Source organism: Heterodontus francisci, chromosome 25, assembly GCF_036365525.1.
Source record: "Heterodontus francisci isolate sHetFra1 chromosome 25, sHetFra1.hap1, whole genome shotgun sequence".
Classification (NCBI taxonomy): Eukaryota; Metazoa; Chordata; class Chondrichthyes; order Heterodontiformes; family Heterodontidae; genus Heterodontus; species Heterodontus francisci.
The window spans coordinates 64,877,748-64,890,708 of NC_090395.1; the positions used below are offsets into that span (position 1 = coordinate 64,877,748).

Here is a 12,961-nt window from a genome sequence, read left to right on the forward strand (position 1 = left end):
TGAGGCAATATCACAAGAGTTTCTTGCTACTGTGTTTTGAGCTCATTGTAGTCCTTTTGTAGGTAATTTTTGCTTTTTGTTGGGGCCCAGTATTCTTCTTAAACCTTGTTCACTGTAGGAGACTTTTCTCTCTTGGGGTTCATATGCCTTCAATGGTTTCCAAAGCTGGTGAGAGCGAGATAAGAGCAGACAGGAGAGACGTCTTTTCAGTCCAGGAACAAACAGCTTTCTCTTCAGTTTAAATTCTCTGTGGCAAGTTCAAATTTACAAAAAGAAAACAGCCAGTTAGTCATGTGACTAAACTGGCCTGACCACGTCTGTTTGTGTATTCAGTCATTTTAGCAGTTAACCTGGAATGCTAGCCTCTCCACCTTCAACATCTGGTAATCAAAAGTCCATTGTGGATTAAATTGGAGCAGGGAGTGGTCCCTTTGTCCTTTCCAAGCACTGTCTGTTACTATGCAAATGTCTTTCCAGTCAGGGGCTTGGCAATTCCTTGTGGTAGGCCCTTTTTTCTTCCCAGCAACAATTTTAAGTTTTAATGTGCATGTGGTGAAATAATGTGTGCCTCATTCTTGGCAGGTGGGGGCTTGCATGACACTATCTTCAAGAAGGCAGATGAATCATGATGTAGAAACTATTGAGGTACTTCCCTCTTGTCCATAGCAGGGAAAATCTTGACACATATTCTCCTGAATTACCTACTTCCTGTGGCTGAAGAAATCCCCCCAGAGACATAGGCCGGGATTTTATCCAGGTGATGGGGGTCTCGGCCACCGGCTAAAGCACTAGCAAGAGCCTTGCGTTGCCACCTCTGGGGAAGGCTCGTAGCATTATGTGCCAATTAGGCACTTGAGAGGATAGCGGCGGGTCTTCCCCAGGATTAAGGACCCTGGTGACGGAAGTCCAGCCCGTTGAGGACTGCCAGCCAATCAGAGGCCGGCAGCTCTTTAACTGAGAAGTGCCGCCGCGGCTGCTGCTGGTACTGGATTCACTGGAGGCTCTGGACCCAGGCCACAGGTGAGTCAGGGTGGGAGGGTTTATGCTGGGTGGTGTTCGGGAGGAATGTAGGGGGTCAGCAGCAAGGGCAGGGGGGTGGCTATCAGTGGGCAACACCCTTCCCAATACTGGGTCCCTCATCAGGCATTCAGTGCCTTTTAATGAAGGATCCCCACCCCCCTGAGCCAGCAGGCAACCCACACAGGTTTGCTTGGCATGCTCCCCGTGTGACGACAGGCCCGCTCACCACTGGGCTGATACCGGTGGAGGCAGGAAACAGGCTTTCCCGTCCCGGACTTAATTTGGGTGGAGGCAAGAAGGTGGTGGGATCCCTCCACCCCCCCGCCGCCACCATCCCACCCAATTATATGCTTTTCCCTGTCTCCAGAGTTGCCATGGGTGAGAGCATAAAATTCCCCCCACAGTGTGCCTTTAGGCCTTCCAGAGGAACATCCGACACGAGAACAACATCCAGAACTCTCCATTGTATTCATTGACCTGACCAAAGCATTTGACTCAGTAATTCACGAGGCTCTGTAGTTTGTGTTCCAATGATTTGGATGTCCAAGAAACTTCTTTACAATCATGAAATTGCTGCATGATCACATGACTGCAACTGTCTTGAGTGGGAGATCTGAAACAGATGCTTTCAAATTCCGGACTGGAGTCAAGCCAGGCTGTGTGATAGATCACCCTCCTCCTACTATTCACCTCATTAAAAATCAACTGCCCTCTGGTGTCAGTATTAAATACTGTCTGGATGGAAAGCTCTTTATCTCAGTCACCTCCATGCCAAAACCAAACTGAGCATCACAAAAATACACGAGCTACAGTTTGCGGATGACTGCAGTGTCATTGTCCATTCTGCACCACAATTGCAAGATACTCTCGATCTCTTCAATCTTGCATACAAGAAACTTAGCCTGTCCTTGAATGTTGTCAAAACAAAAGGGGCGGCACAGTGGCGCAGTGGTTAGCACCGCAGCCTCACAGCTCCAGTGACCTGGGTTCAATTCTGGGTACTGCCTGTGTGGAGTTTGCAAGTTCTCCCTGTGTTTGCGTGGGTTTCCTCCGGGTGCTCCGGTTTCCTCCTACATGCCAAAGACTTGCAGGTTGATAGGTAAATTGGCCATTAGCAATTGCCCCTAGTATAGGTATGTGGTAGGGAAATATAGGGACAGGTGGGGATGTGGCAGGAATATGGGATTAGTGTAGGATTAGTATAAATGGGTGGTTGATGGTCGGCACAGACTCGGTGGGCCGAAGGGCCTGTTTCAGTGCTGTATCTCTAAACTAAACTAAACTAAAAAACTCATATATAAACTCACACCTGGTTAGCCAAATGTTCCACGTCACATATATGTTTAAGGAGAGACTCTGAAATATGTTGAGCACTTCTCAAACCTTGGCAGTTACCTCTCTCAAAAGTCCACCATTGATGAGGAGATCCAACGCCGGATTAGCTACGCCAGTTCAGCCTTCTACAAACTATGGCAGCGAGTGCTTGACAACTAAGACCTCCACAACAAAAGTCTTACTATACAGAGCAGCTGTTGTCACCACGCTACTGTTATGGACAGGTGAGAAATGGCGTGGCTGGTTTCCACTGGTCACCTCTCAACTGACCACAGATAGTGTTTTGTTTAAGCTATTGTTTCAGCCCGTGTATTTGTTGGCCAAATAAACAGACAGTGATAGCCTGTTGCTCATTGTAGAATTTCTCCTTAGAGAACTAAACAGCTCTTTCCTCCAGTAAGCACGTTTCGCTGGTGTCTCTCAAAAACTGGTTTTAGATGGTTTTTACACAGTTAAATTGAAACATTACACCATGTGACCTCCTCACTCTCCTGCTGTTGCCTAGGTAACAGGTGCAGCTTAGTTTTTAAAGGCAAACTGTTTTTAAACAGTGTCTTAAAGACACACTGTTTTAAACCGAGGAGAAAATAAATACAGTTCCACGACACCTCAATGTGTTTCATTACAATGCAAAAAAATAGAAACTGGGAAAAAAACACACTAACGTTTTTCACATCATGCACCCATTCACTCCACTGATAATTTACAGAATATTCTTTGTACCATCTCCATCCATGTAACTTAACATGATTAAATTCATGACAAAGCGTCAGCGATAACATTGTTTTTCCATGAAATATGTACAATTTTCAAATGATAAGGCTGTAACAACAACCTCCAACTAAATATTCTAGCATTTCGGTTTTTAAATTTTTCCACAAACGTTAATGGGTTATGGTCAGCGTATATTTGTGTTTCTTTATAGTCTTGGCGGACTTATACTTCGAAATGTTTGAGAGCCAGCAAAAGTCCTAATATTTCTTTTTCCACAGTGGAATACTTTTTTTGATGGCAATTTAGTTTTCTTGAAAAGTACCCTACTGGCTTTTCTATGCCCGATTCGTCATCCTGCAATAGGACTGCACCAACCCCCAGGTCACTAGCATCGATTGCTATTTTAAAGGTTTAGTAAAATTTGGAGCAGCCAACACTGGTTCATTAGGTAAGATTGTCTTTAGCTTTTCAAAAGCTGCCTGGCATTTATCTGACCATACTACTTTGTTTTTCTTTTTTTGTAGCAAATCAGTTAATGGAGCAGCCACAGTATTAAAATTCCATACAAATTTACTGTTAAAAACCGCAAATCCCCAAAAAACTCATTATTTCCCATTTAGATTTAGGGATAGGGAACTCTACGAAGGCTTGTACCTTTGCCGTTTTTGGCAATACTTGTCCTTGCCCCACTACGTGTCCGCGGTAAGTTACTCTTGCTTTTCCAAATTCGCTTTTTGCCAGATTTATCACTAAGTCCACTGCTTGTAACTTTTAAACAAAATGATTAGCTGGTTTAAGTGTTCTTGGCAAGTCTTACTGTATATTGGTACATCATTGAGATATACTACACAGTTGGGAACACTGGCTACCACCTGATTCATTAATCTCTGAAAAGTGGCTGGGGAATTTTTTAGCCCGAATGGCATCACCTGGCACTGATAAAGACCGTCAGGTGTTTGGCTCGAGGAGTCAAAGCAACTTGCCAGTAACTTTTTAACAAGTTGATCTTGGTAAGAAACCAAGCACTGCCCACTCTGTTTATACAGTCTTCTAAATGCAGAATTGGGTAGGAGTCTGCCTTTGTTACTGCAATGACTTTTCTGTAGTCAATACAAAATGGGGTTGACCCATCAGGTTTAGGTGCTAGAACTATTGGTGAACTCCAGCTGCTTTGACTAGGTTTGATTAAGTTGTTTTCCAGCGTGTATTGGATTTCTGCTTTTCCTTGGGCCTGTTTGTCCGGACTTAAGCGGTAAGGATGTTGTTTTAAAGGAACAGTTCCCCCTATATCCACATCATATGCGGCTAAGGTTGTACATCCTGGCTTATCCCTGCAGACTAATCTGATAGTTGGAGGTTCAATCTGAGAATTGTCTAGGCCTCCTTCTGCCTCATCCTTACTATCCTTTCCCTTCTCAACAGTGCCGATTACCTCAAATACCTGAACTGGCTTATCCTCCTCCCTGCAATAATATTGCTTTAACATATTGATGTGACACAATCAGTTCTTCTTCATGCGATTAGGGGTGACAGTCAAGGAATCTACCTTACCCACTCTTTTGATCACTCTGAATTGGCCACTTAATGGTTCCCCCTGTAACGGTAACAACACCAGTACTTCATCCCTGGTTGAAAATTTTTGCATTCTTGTCTGTTCATTTTCTCATATTGGCTTGGGATGCTTTAAGGTATTCCTGAGCCCTACAACACTGCTTTACATCCATTGTAAGGCCTGGCCAGTAATAATATTGGCTTATACATGATTTGGTCTTCCGAATTCCCCTATGTCCTGCAAAAGAAATGTCATGTGCTAACCTTAATAATTCATGGCAATATTTAGGTGGGACCACTACCTGTTTAACAACTGTCCATTCTTCATCCACAGGTCTATGAGGCGATCTCCATTTCCTCCTCAAAACCTCGTTTTCCATATAATAGCCTTCTGGAACTCCTTTTGCCTCAGCTTCTGTCACAGCTTTCTGTGCTATTCCTTATAACTCTGGATCAGCTTGCTCTGCTGCTATTATAGAAGATCCGTTAAACATCTCATTTGGATTATCTAAATCCCCAAATAAGGTTTCAGATACTCAGCTATCTGTTTGTGGTGCCACTTTTACCTCAGACAATGGAACCTGTTTAGCCATTGCTCGGGTGACTACACACGCAGGAAATATTCTTGGAACTTGTTCCTGTAATTGTTCTGTTTCCCTAACTTCACTTGGTTCCTCTGTAATTATAGGAGAAGCTGATACTTTTGATCCAGCCAAATCATTTCCTAGGAGTAAATCAATTCCCACTACTGGCAAACAGTGGACAACTCCTACAGTTACCATCCCAGATATTAAGTCACTCTCTAGATGCCAGTGTTGTAGCTGTACTGGAACAGCTTGACTAGGGTGTAGTAAGTTCTGGAGCACAAGTCTTCTGTACTGTTACTTCTGTACTTATTTTATGTAGTAACCCTTGATGTGGCACCTTATCAAATGCCTTTTGGAAATCCAAGTACACCACAACAACAGGTTCCCCTTTATTCACATTGCTGGCTATTTCTTCAAAGAACTCTAATAAATTAGTCAAACACGATTTCCCTTTCATAATACCATTTTGACTCTGTCTGATTGCATTATGATTTTCTAAATGTCCTGCTATAACCTAGTTAATAATAACTTCTGGTCATAATTGCAGAGGACGTTATCCAACTCCCTAATTATCAAATCCCCTACGACTACAACATTTCTGTATTGCTTCTTCCTCATTGTGCTGATTTCTGCTCCATTGTGCAATGCTTGGCATTCTGGCCACCCTCCCTGCAGCCTACATACTAACCATACAGTTAGGAATTACATTGTACCTGTTGAATAGGGCCAGTGTCTCTGAGACACCACCTTCTGTGCTAACACTTGGTTACGCCTAACCTGCTGATGAAAAATCAAACTCTCCCCCTTTCTGCAGTATGTTTTCCTCTGTACTCTCTCTCTTCTCTTGTACTTTGGAGAAAACTGTAGTGAAATTCATCCCCCTCCTTTGTGAGTCAGAGTATATCTAACTTGCACTCAAGTTCAATGACTCTGAGGTGTACTGACTCAAGGTAGCGACATTTCCTGCAGATGTGGCCATCCAGGACAGTCCCACCACCCACAAACTCCCACATACTGCAGTCCCAACACACTTCCACTGACATTATAATTATTTATTTATTGTTAGTGGTAGTTTATTTCAAGAATTAAGTCACCTGAGATCTAAAACATATTTAGTGATGGATTTAGCTTTATTTCAAATTAATAAGTTAACCGGAACCCACTTCTATTACACCAGTCTTTGAGCCATGCATTAATTTCTCTAATCTTATTTGCCCTACACCAATTTGAACGTGGCTCAGGTATTAATCCAGAGATTATTACCTTTGAAGTCCTGCTTCTTAATTTAACGCCTAATTCCACATACTGACTATGCAGAACCTCTTTCCTTGTCCTGCCTGTGTCATTGGTACCTACATGGACCACGGCGACTGGATCCTCCCCCTCCCACTGTAAGTTCCTCTCCAGCCCTGAGCAGATGTCCCCAACCCTGGCACCGGGCAGGCAGCACAGCCGTCTGGACTCTCACTGTGGCTGAAGGAATGTTGACTTGAACAGCGGGAAAACTCTTTAGATTAGATTTTTTGATTGACCGTATTTTAACAGTGCCAGTAACCAATCTGGTTATGGTGGAGCATTAAAATAATGCCAATTGAAAAATCTAGGCTTTCATCTCTTGCCATGGCCAGGAGTGGCATTGGGACCGTACAATTGTACGCAGTCACGAGGCAGTCAGAGGCCCTGAGTGTATCCAGTGAAAAGAGACCAATGCAATGGTAATAGCTGACCCTTTATCCTTTTGTGAACTATTTTTACATCACCTATTGCAAACATGCCTTTTCACCATTGTACGTGTGTGGATATGACACCAGATTAAGTCAGTATGTTTGGTATTATTGTCTAGTATTTCAACTTTTGCACTTGGAAGGCAAATGCCACCCCAGGGTAAAGTCTGTGTGTGTGGGTTCTCGTGTAGCACACTCCCTTCTGCATGTGCATGAGGGATCCTACCAATTTAACAATACCATTAAAAAAAAACTTGTATTTGTATTCTGCCTTTTGACAATCACAGGACATACCAATATGCTTTGCAGCTGATGAAATACTTTTGAAGTGTATTGACTGTTGTAATGTAGGGAGTGTGGCAGCCAATTCCTGCATTGCAAGCTCCCAGAAGTGCAGAGATATTGGTCAGGTAATCTGTCTTTGTGATGTGCATTGAGGGATAAATATTGGCCAGCACACCAAGGGAGAACTTCCCTGGAGGTTCTTTGAAATAGTGCCATGGGATCTTTTATGTCCCTTTGAGAGGGCAGGCATCCGAAAGACGGCACCTCTGACAGTACAGCATTCCCTCCGTATTGCAATGGAATGTCAGCCTTGCTTTTTCTGCTCAAGTCCGGGGGTGGGACTGTAAACCTGTCAGGGGGCGAGAGCGCTACCCACTTTGTGTTTTAATTCGCGTTTCTGCTTATGATGTCAGGTTGAATTATATTTTTTGAGGTGGTGGATTGTTTGGGGGCGGGAACTGTGTTTTTTTACGATGTTTTTCTCGATTTATTCTTTGTTGCGTCAGGAGGAGCGTTTGAGAGACGCGAACTTCGCAAATTCTGATTACGTTCCTCTCTTTCCGACTTCCTACGGGTTGCAGGAATTGTTTAACGAGGCACCTGGCGTTTTATTATTTCTTTTCAAACTCCTAGCTTTTTTCTACAGGAGTGCAAAGTTCTAGCATTCTCCAAGTTGTGTTTTAGAAGGTGTAAAATAATCGAGGATAACTTCCTGGAGAGTTTTATTTTGTATCAGCTTTTTAGTGTGACTGCAGTTTGGAGAAGTTAACGCTATGGCTCGAGGTGAGTGAAACTTCGAAACCCAGTTAAAATTCCTGTGTTAAAGGTTCATGCAGTTGTCGATAGTTCTGGATTTGCATTGACTTTATGACTGTGGAGCTTCGGCCCTTCAGTAAACTTGCAGCACTGACAATAAAAAGGGGAAACTGCTGCTTTACTGGGGAAAACTGTTATTAAAGCGAAGTGTTTGGAGGTGGATTTCGCAAGGGAGACCGCAGTGTCATTTAATATAAGTTGCAAAATGTTTGAACAGTCTTAGATCAACATCAGCACAGCTCAAAAGTCCTTAAATCAACACTCTGGATTTTCTGGGATCTTTGGGCCGCTGCACTGAAGTTCTTTTTCCATGATTTTCTGCTGAAAGCACGGACTCACTTCTGAGTGCTGGTCACCTTTGGTTCAACTCCAAAGGGCCATTCTTCCGGGAGGAGACGAGTGATTACAAACAGGATCTTTGTTTCTGTGCGTCATTGCACCCAAACTTTATCATCATTTTGCAGCCACTGCAACATTCCGCCAGTCCCCCCTCCTCCCCCCTTCCTCGTCCCGTTCCCCTCTCCCTCCCCCCCCGTCCCGTTCCCCTCTCCCTCCCCCGCCCCGTCCCCCTCCCCCCCCTCTCCCTCCCCTCTCCCTCTCCCCCCCCCGTCCCCCTCTCCCTCCCCCGTCCCCCTCTCCCTCTCCCCCCCCCGTCCCCCTCTCCCTCTCCCTCTCCTCCCCCCGTTCCCCTCTCCTCCCCCCCACGTCCCCCTCTCCCTCCCTCCCCCCCCCCGTCCCCCCCCCGTTCCCCTCTCCCCTCCCCCCCGTTCCCCTTTGTTTCCCCCCCCGTTTTCTCCGCGTCTTCTCCTTTGTTCCCCCGTCTTCTCCCCCCTCCCCCGTCTTCTCCTTTGTTCCCCCGTCTTCTCCCCCCCCCCCGTCTTCTCCCCTCCCCCCCCCCCGTCTTCTCCCCTCCCCCCCCCCCGTCTTCTCCCCTCCCCCCCCGTCTTCTCCCCTCCCCCCCCGTCTTCTCCCCTCCCCCCCCCCCCCGTCTTCTCCCCTCCCCCCCCGTCTTCTCCCCTCCCCCCCCCCCGTCTTCTCCCCTCCCCCCCGTCTTCTCCCCTCCCCCCCCCCCCCCGTCTTCTCCCCTCCCCCCCCCGTCTTCTCCCCTCCCCCCCCCCGTCTTCTCCCCTCTCCCCCCCCCCCCCCCCGTCTTCTCCCCTCCCCCCCCCGTCTTCTCCCCTCCCCCTCCCCCTCCCCCCGTCTTCTCCCCTCCCCCTCCCCCCGTCTTCTCCCCTCCCCCTCCCCCCGTCTTCTCCCCTCCCCCTCCCCCCGTCTTCTCCCCTCCCCCTCCCCCGTCTTCTCCCCTCCCCCTCCCCCGTCTTCTCCCCTCCCCCTCCCCCGTCTTCTCCCCTCCCCCTCCCCCGTCTTCTCCCCTCCCCCTCCCCCGTCTTCTCCCCTTCCCCCGTCTTCTCCCCTTCCCCCGACTTCCCCCCTTCCCCCGTCTTCCCCCCTTCCCCGTCTTCCCCCCTTCCCCCTTCTCCCCTTCCCCCTTCCCCCGTCTGCTCCCCTTCCCCCCTTTCTCCCCTTCCCCCCCTTCTCCCCTTCCCCCCTTCCCCCGTCTTCTCCCCTTCCCCCCTTCCCCCGTCTTCTCCCCTTCCCCCCTTATCCCCTTCCCCCGTCTGCTCCCCTTCCCCCCGTCTGCTCCCCTTCCCCCCTTTCTCCCCTTCCCCCCCTTCTCCCCTTCCCCCCCTTCTCCCCTTCCCCCGTCTTCTCCCCTTCCCCGTCTTCTCCCCTTCTCCCCTTCCCCCCGTCTTCTCCCCTTCCCCCCGTCTTCTCCCCTTCCCCCCGTCTTCTCCCCTTCCCCCCGTCTTCTCCCCTTCTCCCCGTCTTCTCCCCTTCTCCCCGTCTTCTCCCCTTCTCCCCGTCTTCTCGTCTTCTCCCCTTCCCCCCGTCTTCTCCCCTTCCCCCCTTCCCCCCTTCCCCCCGTCTTCTCCCCTTCCCCCCGTCTTCTCCCCTTCCCCCCGTCTTCTCCCCTTCCCCCCGTCTTCTCCCCTTCCCCCCGCCTTCTCCCCTTCCCCCCGCCTTCTCCCCTTCCCCCCGCCTTCTCCCCTTCCCCCCGCCTTCTCCCCTTCCCCCCGCCTTCTCCCCTTCCCCCGTCTTCTCCCCTTCCCCCTGTCTTCTCCCCTCCCTCCCCCCCGTCTTCTCCCCTCCCCCCCGTCTTCTCCCCTCCCCCCGTCTTCTCCCCTCCCCCTCCCCCTCCCCCCCGTCTTCTCCCCTCCCCCTCCCCCGTCTTCTCCCCTTCCCCCCTTCCCCCGTCTTCTCCCCTTCCCCGTCTTCTCCCCTTCCCCGTCTTCTCCCCTTCCCCCCCTTCCCCCGTCTTCTCCCCTTCCCCCGTCTTCTCCCCTTCCCCCGTCTTCTCCCCTTCCCCCGTCTTCTCCCCTTCCCCCCCTTCCCCGTCTTCTCCCCTTCCCCCCGTCTTCTCCCCTTCCCCCCTTCCCCCCGTCTTCTCCCCTTCCCCCTTCCCACCGTCTTCTCCCCTTCCCCCCGTCTTCTCCCCTTCCCCCCCGTCTTCTCCCCTTCCCCCCGTCTTCTCCCCTTCCCCCGTCTTCTCCCCTTCCCCCGTCTTCTCCCCTCCCCCCTTCTTCTCCCCTCCCCCCCTTCTTCTCCCCTCCCCCCCTTCTTCTCCCCTCCCCCCCTTCCTCTCCCCTCCCCCCCCTCCCCTCCCCCTCCCCCTCCCCTCCCCCTCCCCCTCCCCTCCCCCTCCCTCTCCCCCTCCCCTCCCCCTCCCTCTCCCCCTCCCTCTCCCCCTCCCCCTCCCTCTCCCCCTCCCCCTCCCTCTCCCCCTCCCCCTCCCCCTCCCTCTCCCCTCCCCCTCCCTCTCCCCTCCCCCTTCCTCTCCCCTCCCCCTTCCTCTCCCCTCCCCCTCCCCCTTCCTCTCCCCTCCCCCTTCCTCTCCCCTCCCCCTTCCTCTCCCCTCCCCCTTCCTCTCCCCACCCCCTTCCACTCCCCTCCCCCTTCCACTCCCCTCCCCCTTCCACTCCCCTCCCCCTTCCACTCCCCACCCCCTTCCACTCCCCACCCCCTTCCACTCCCCTCCCCCTTCCACTCCCCTCCCCCTTCCACTCCCCTCCCCCTTCCTCTCCCCTCCCCCTTCCTCTCCCCTCCCCCTTCCTCTCCCCTCCCCCTTCCTCTCCCCTTCCTCCGTCCTCTCCCCTTCCCCCGTCCTCTCCCCTTCCCCCGTCCTCTCCCCTTCCCCCGTCCTCTCCCCTTCCCCCGTCCTCTCCCCTTCCCCCGTCCTCTCCCCTTCCCCCGTCCTCTCCCCTTCCCCCGTCCTCTCCCCTTCCCCCGTCCTCTCCCCTCTCCCCTTCCTCTCCCCTTCCTCTCCCCTTCCTCTCCCCTTCCTCTCCCCTTCCTCTCCCCTTCCTCTCCCCTTCCTCTCCCCTTCCTCTCCCCTTCCTCTCCCCTTCCTCTCCCCTTCCTCTCCCCTTCCTCTCCCCTTCCTCTCCCCTTCCTCTCCCCTTCCTCTCCCCTTCCTCTCCCCTTCCTCTCCCCTTCCTCTCCCCTTCCTCTCCCCTTCCTCTCCCCTTCCTCTCCCCTTCCTCTCCCCTTCCTCTCCCCTTCCTCTCCCCTTCCTCTCCCCTTCCTCTCCCATCCCCTTCCTCCATCCCCCTTCCTCTCCCCATCCCCCTTCCTCTCCCCATCCCCCTTCCTCTCCCCATCCCCCTTCCTCTCCCCATCCCCCTTCCTCTCCCCATCCCCCTTCCTCTCCCCATCCCCCTTCCTCTCCCCATCCCCCTTCCTCTCCCCATCCCCCTTCCTCTCCCCATCCCCCTTCCTCTCCCCATCCCCCTTCCTCTCCCCATCCCCCTTCCTCTCCCCATCCCCCTTCCTCTCCCCATCCCCCTTCCTCTCCCCATCCCCCTTCCTCTCCCCATCCCCCTTCCTCTCCCCATCCCCCTTCCTCTCCCCATCCCCCTTCCTCTCCCCATCCCCCTTCCTCTCCCCTTCCCCCTTCCTCTCCCCTTCCCCCGTCTTCTCCCCTTCCCCCGTCTTCTCCCCTTCCCCCGTCTTCTCCCCTTCCCCCGTCTTCTCCCCTTCCCCCGTCTTCTCCCCTTCCCCCGTCTTCTCCCCTTCCCCCGTCTTCTCCCTTCCCCGTCTTCTCCCCTTCCCCCGTCTTCTCCCCTTCCCCCGTCTTCTCCCCTTCCCCCGTCTTCTCCCCTTCCCCCGTCTTCTCCCCTTCCCCCGTCTTCTCCCCTTCCCCCGTCTTCTCCCCTTCCCCCGTCTTCTCCCCTTCCCCCGTCTTCTCCCCTTCCCCCGTCTTCTCCCCTTCCCCCGTCTTCTCCCCTTCCCCCGTCTTCTCCCCTTCCCCCGTCTTCTCCCCTTCCCCCGTCTTCTCCCCTTCCCCCGTCTTCTCCCCTTCCCCCGTCTTCTCCCCTTCCCCCGTCTTCTCCCCTTCCCCCGTCTTCTCCCCTTCCCCCGTCTTCTCCCCTTCCCCCGTCTTCTCCCCTTCCCCCGTCTTCTCCCCTTCCCCCGTCTTCTCCCCTTCCCCCGTCTTCTCCCCTTCCCCCGTCTTCTCCCCTTCCCCCGTCTTCTCCCCTTCCCCCGTCTTCTCCCCTTCCCCCGTCTTCTCCCCTTCCCCCGTCTTCTCCCCTTCCCCCGTCTTCTCCCCTTCCCCCGTCTTCTCCCCTTCCCCCGTCTTCTCCCCTTCCCCCGTCTTCTCCCCTTCCCCCGTCTTCTCCCCTTCCCCCGTCTTCTCCCCTTCCCCCGTCTTCTCCCCTTCCCCCGTCTTCTCCCCTTCCCCCGTCTTCTCCCCTTCCCCCGTCTTCTCCCCTTCCCCCGTCTTCTCCCCTTCCCCCGTCTTCTCCCCTTCCCCCGTCTTCTCCCCTTCCCCCGTCTTCTCCCCTTCCCCCGTCTTCTCCCCTTCCCCCGTCTTCTCCCCTTCCCCCGTCTTCTCCCCTTCCCCCGTCTTCTCCCCTTCCCCCGTCTTCT

General features: G+C 52.4%; 1 protein-coding gene across 1 annotated transcript in view; it reads left to right on the top strand.

Moving 5' to 3' along the window:
- The first annotated feature begins 7,711 nt into the window (after positions 1-7,711).
- The window catches only part of LOC137383942 (AMP deaminase 2-like), a 194,206-nt gene continuing 188,956 nt past the window's right edge, over positions 7,712-12,961 (top strand). Inside the window, exon 1 of the mRNA XM_068057371.1 lies at positions 7,712-7,999. Within this exon, the coding sequence (XP_067913472.1) occupies positions 7,990-7,999 (10 nt within the window). The 5' untranslated portion in view covers positions 7,712-7,989. The remainder of the gene's footprint in view (positions 8,000-12,961) is intronic.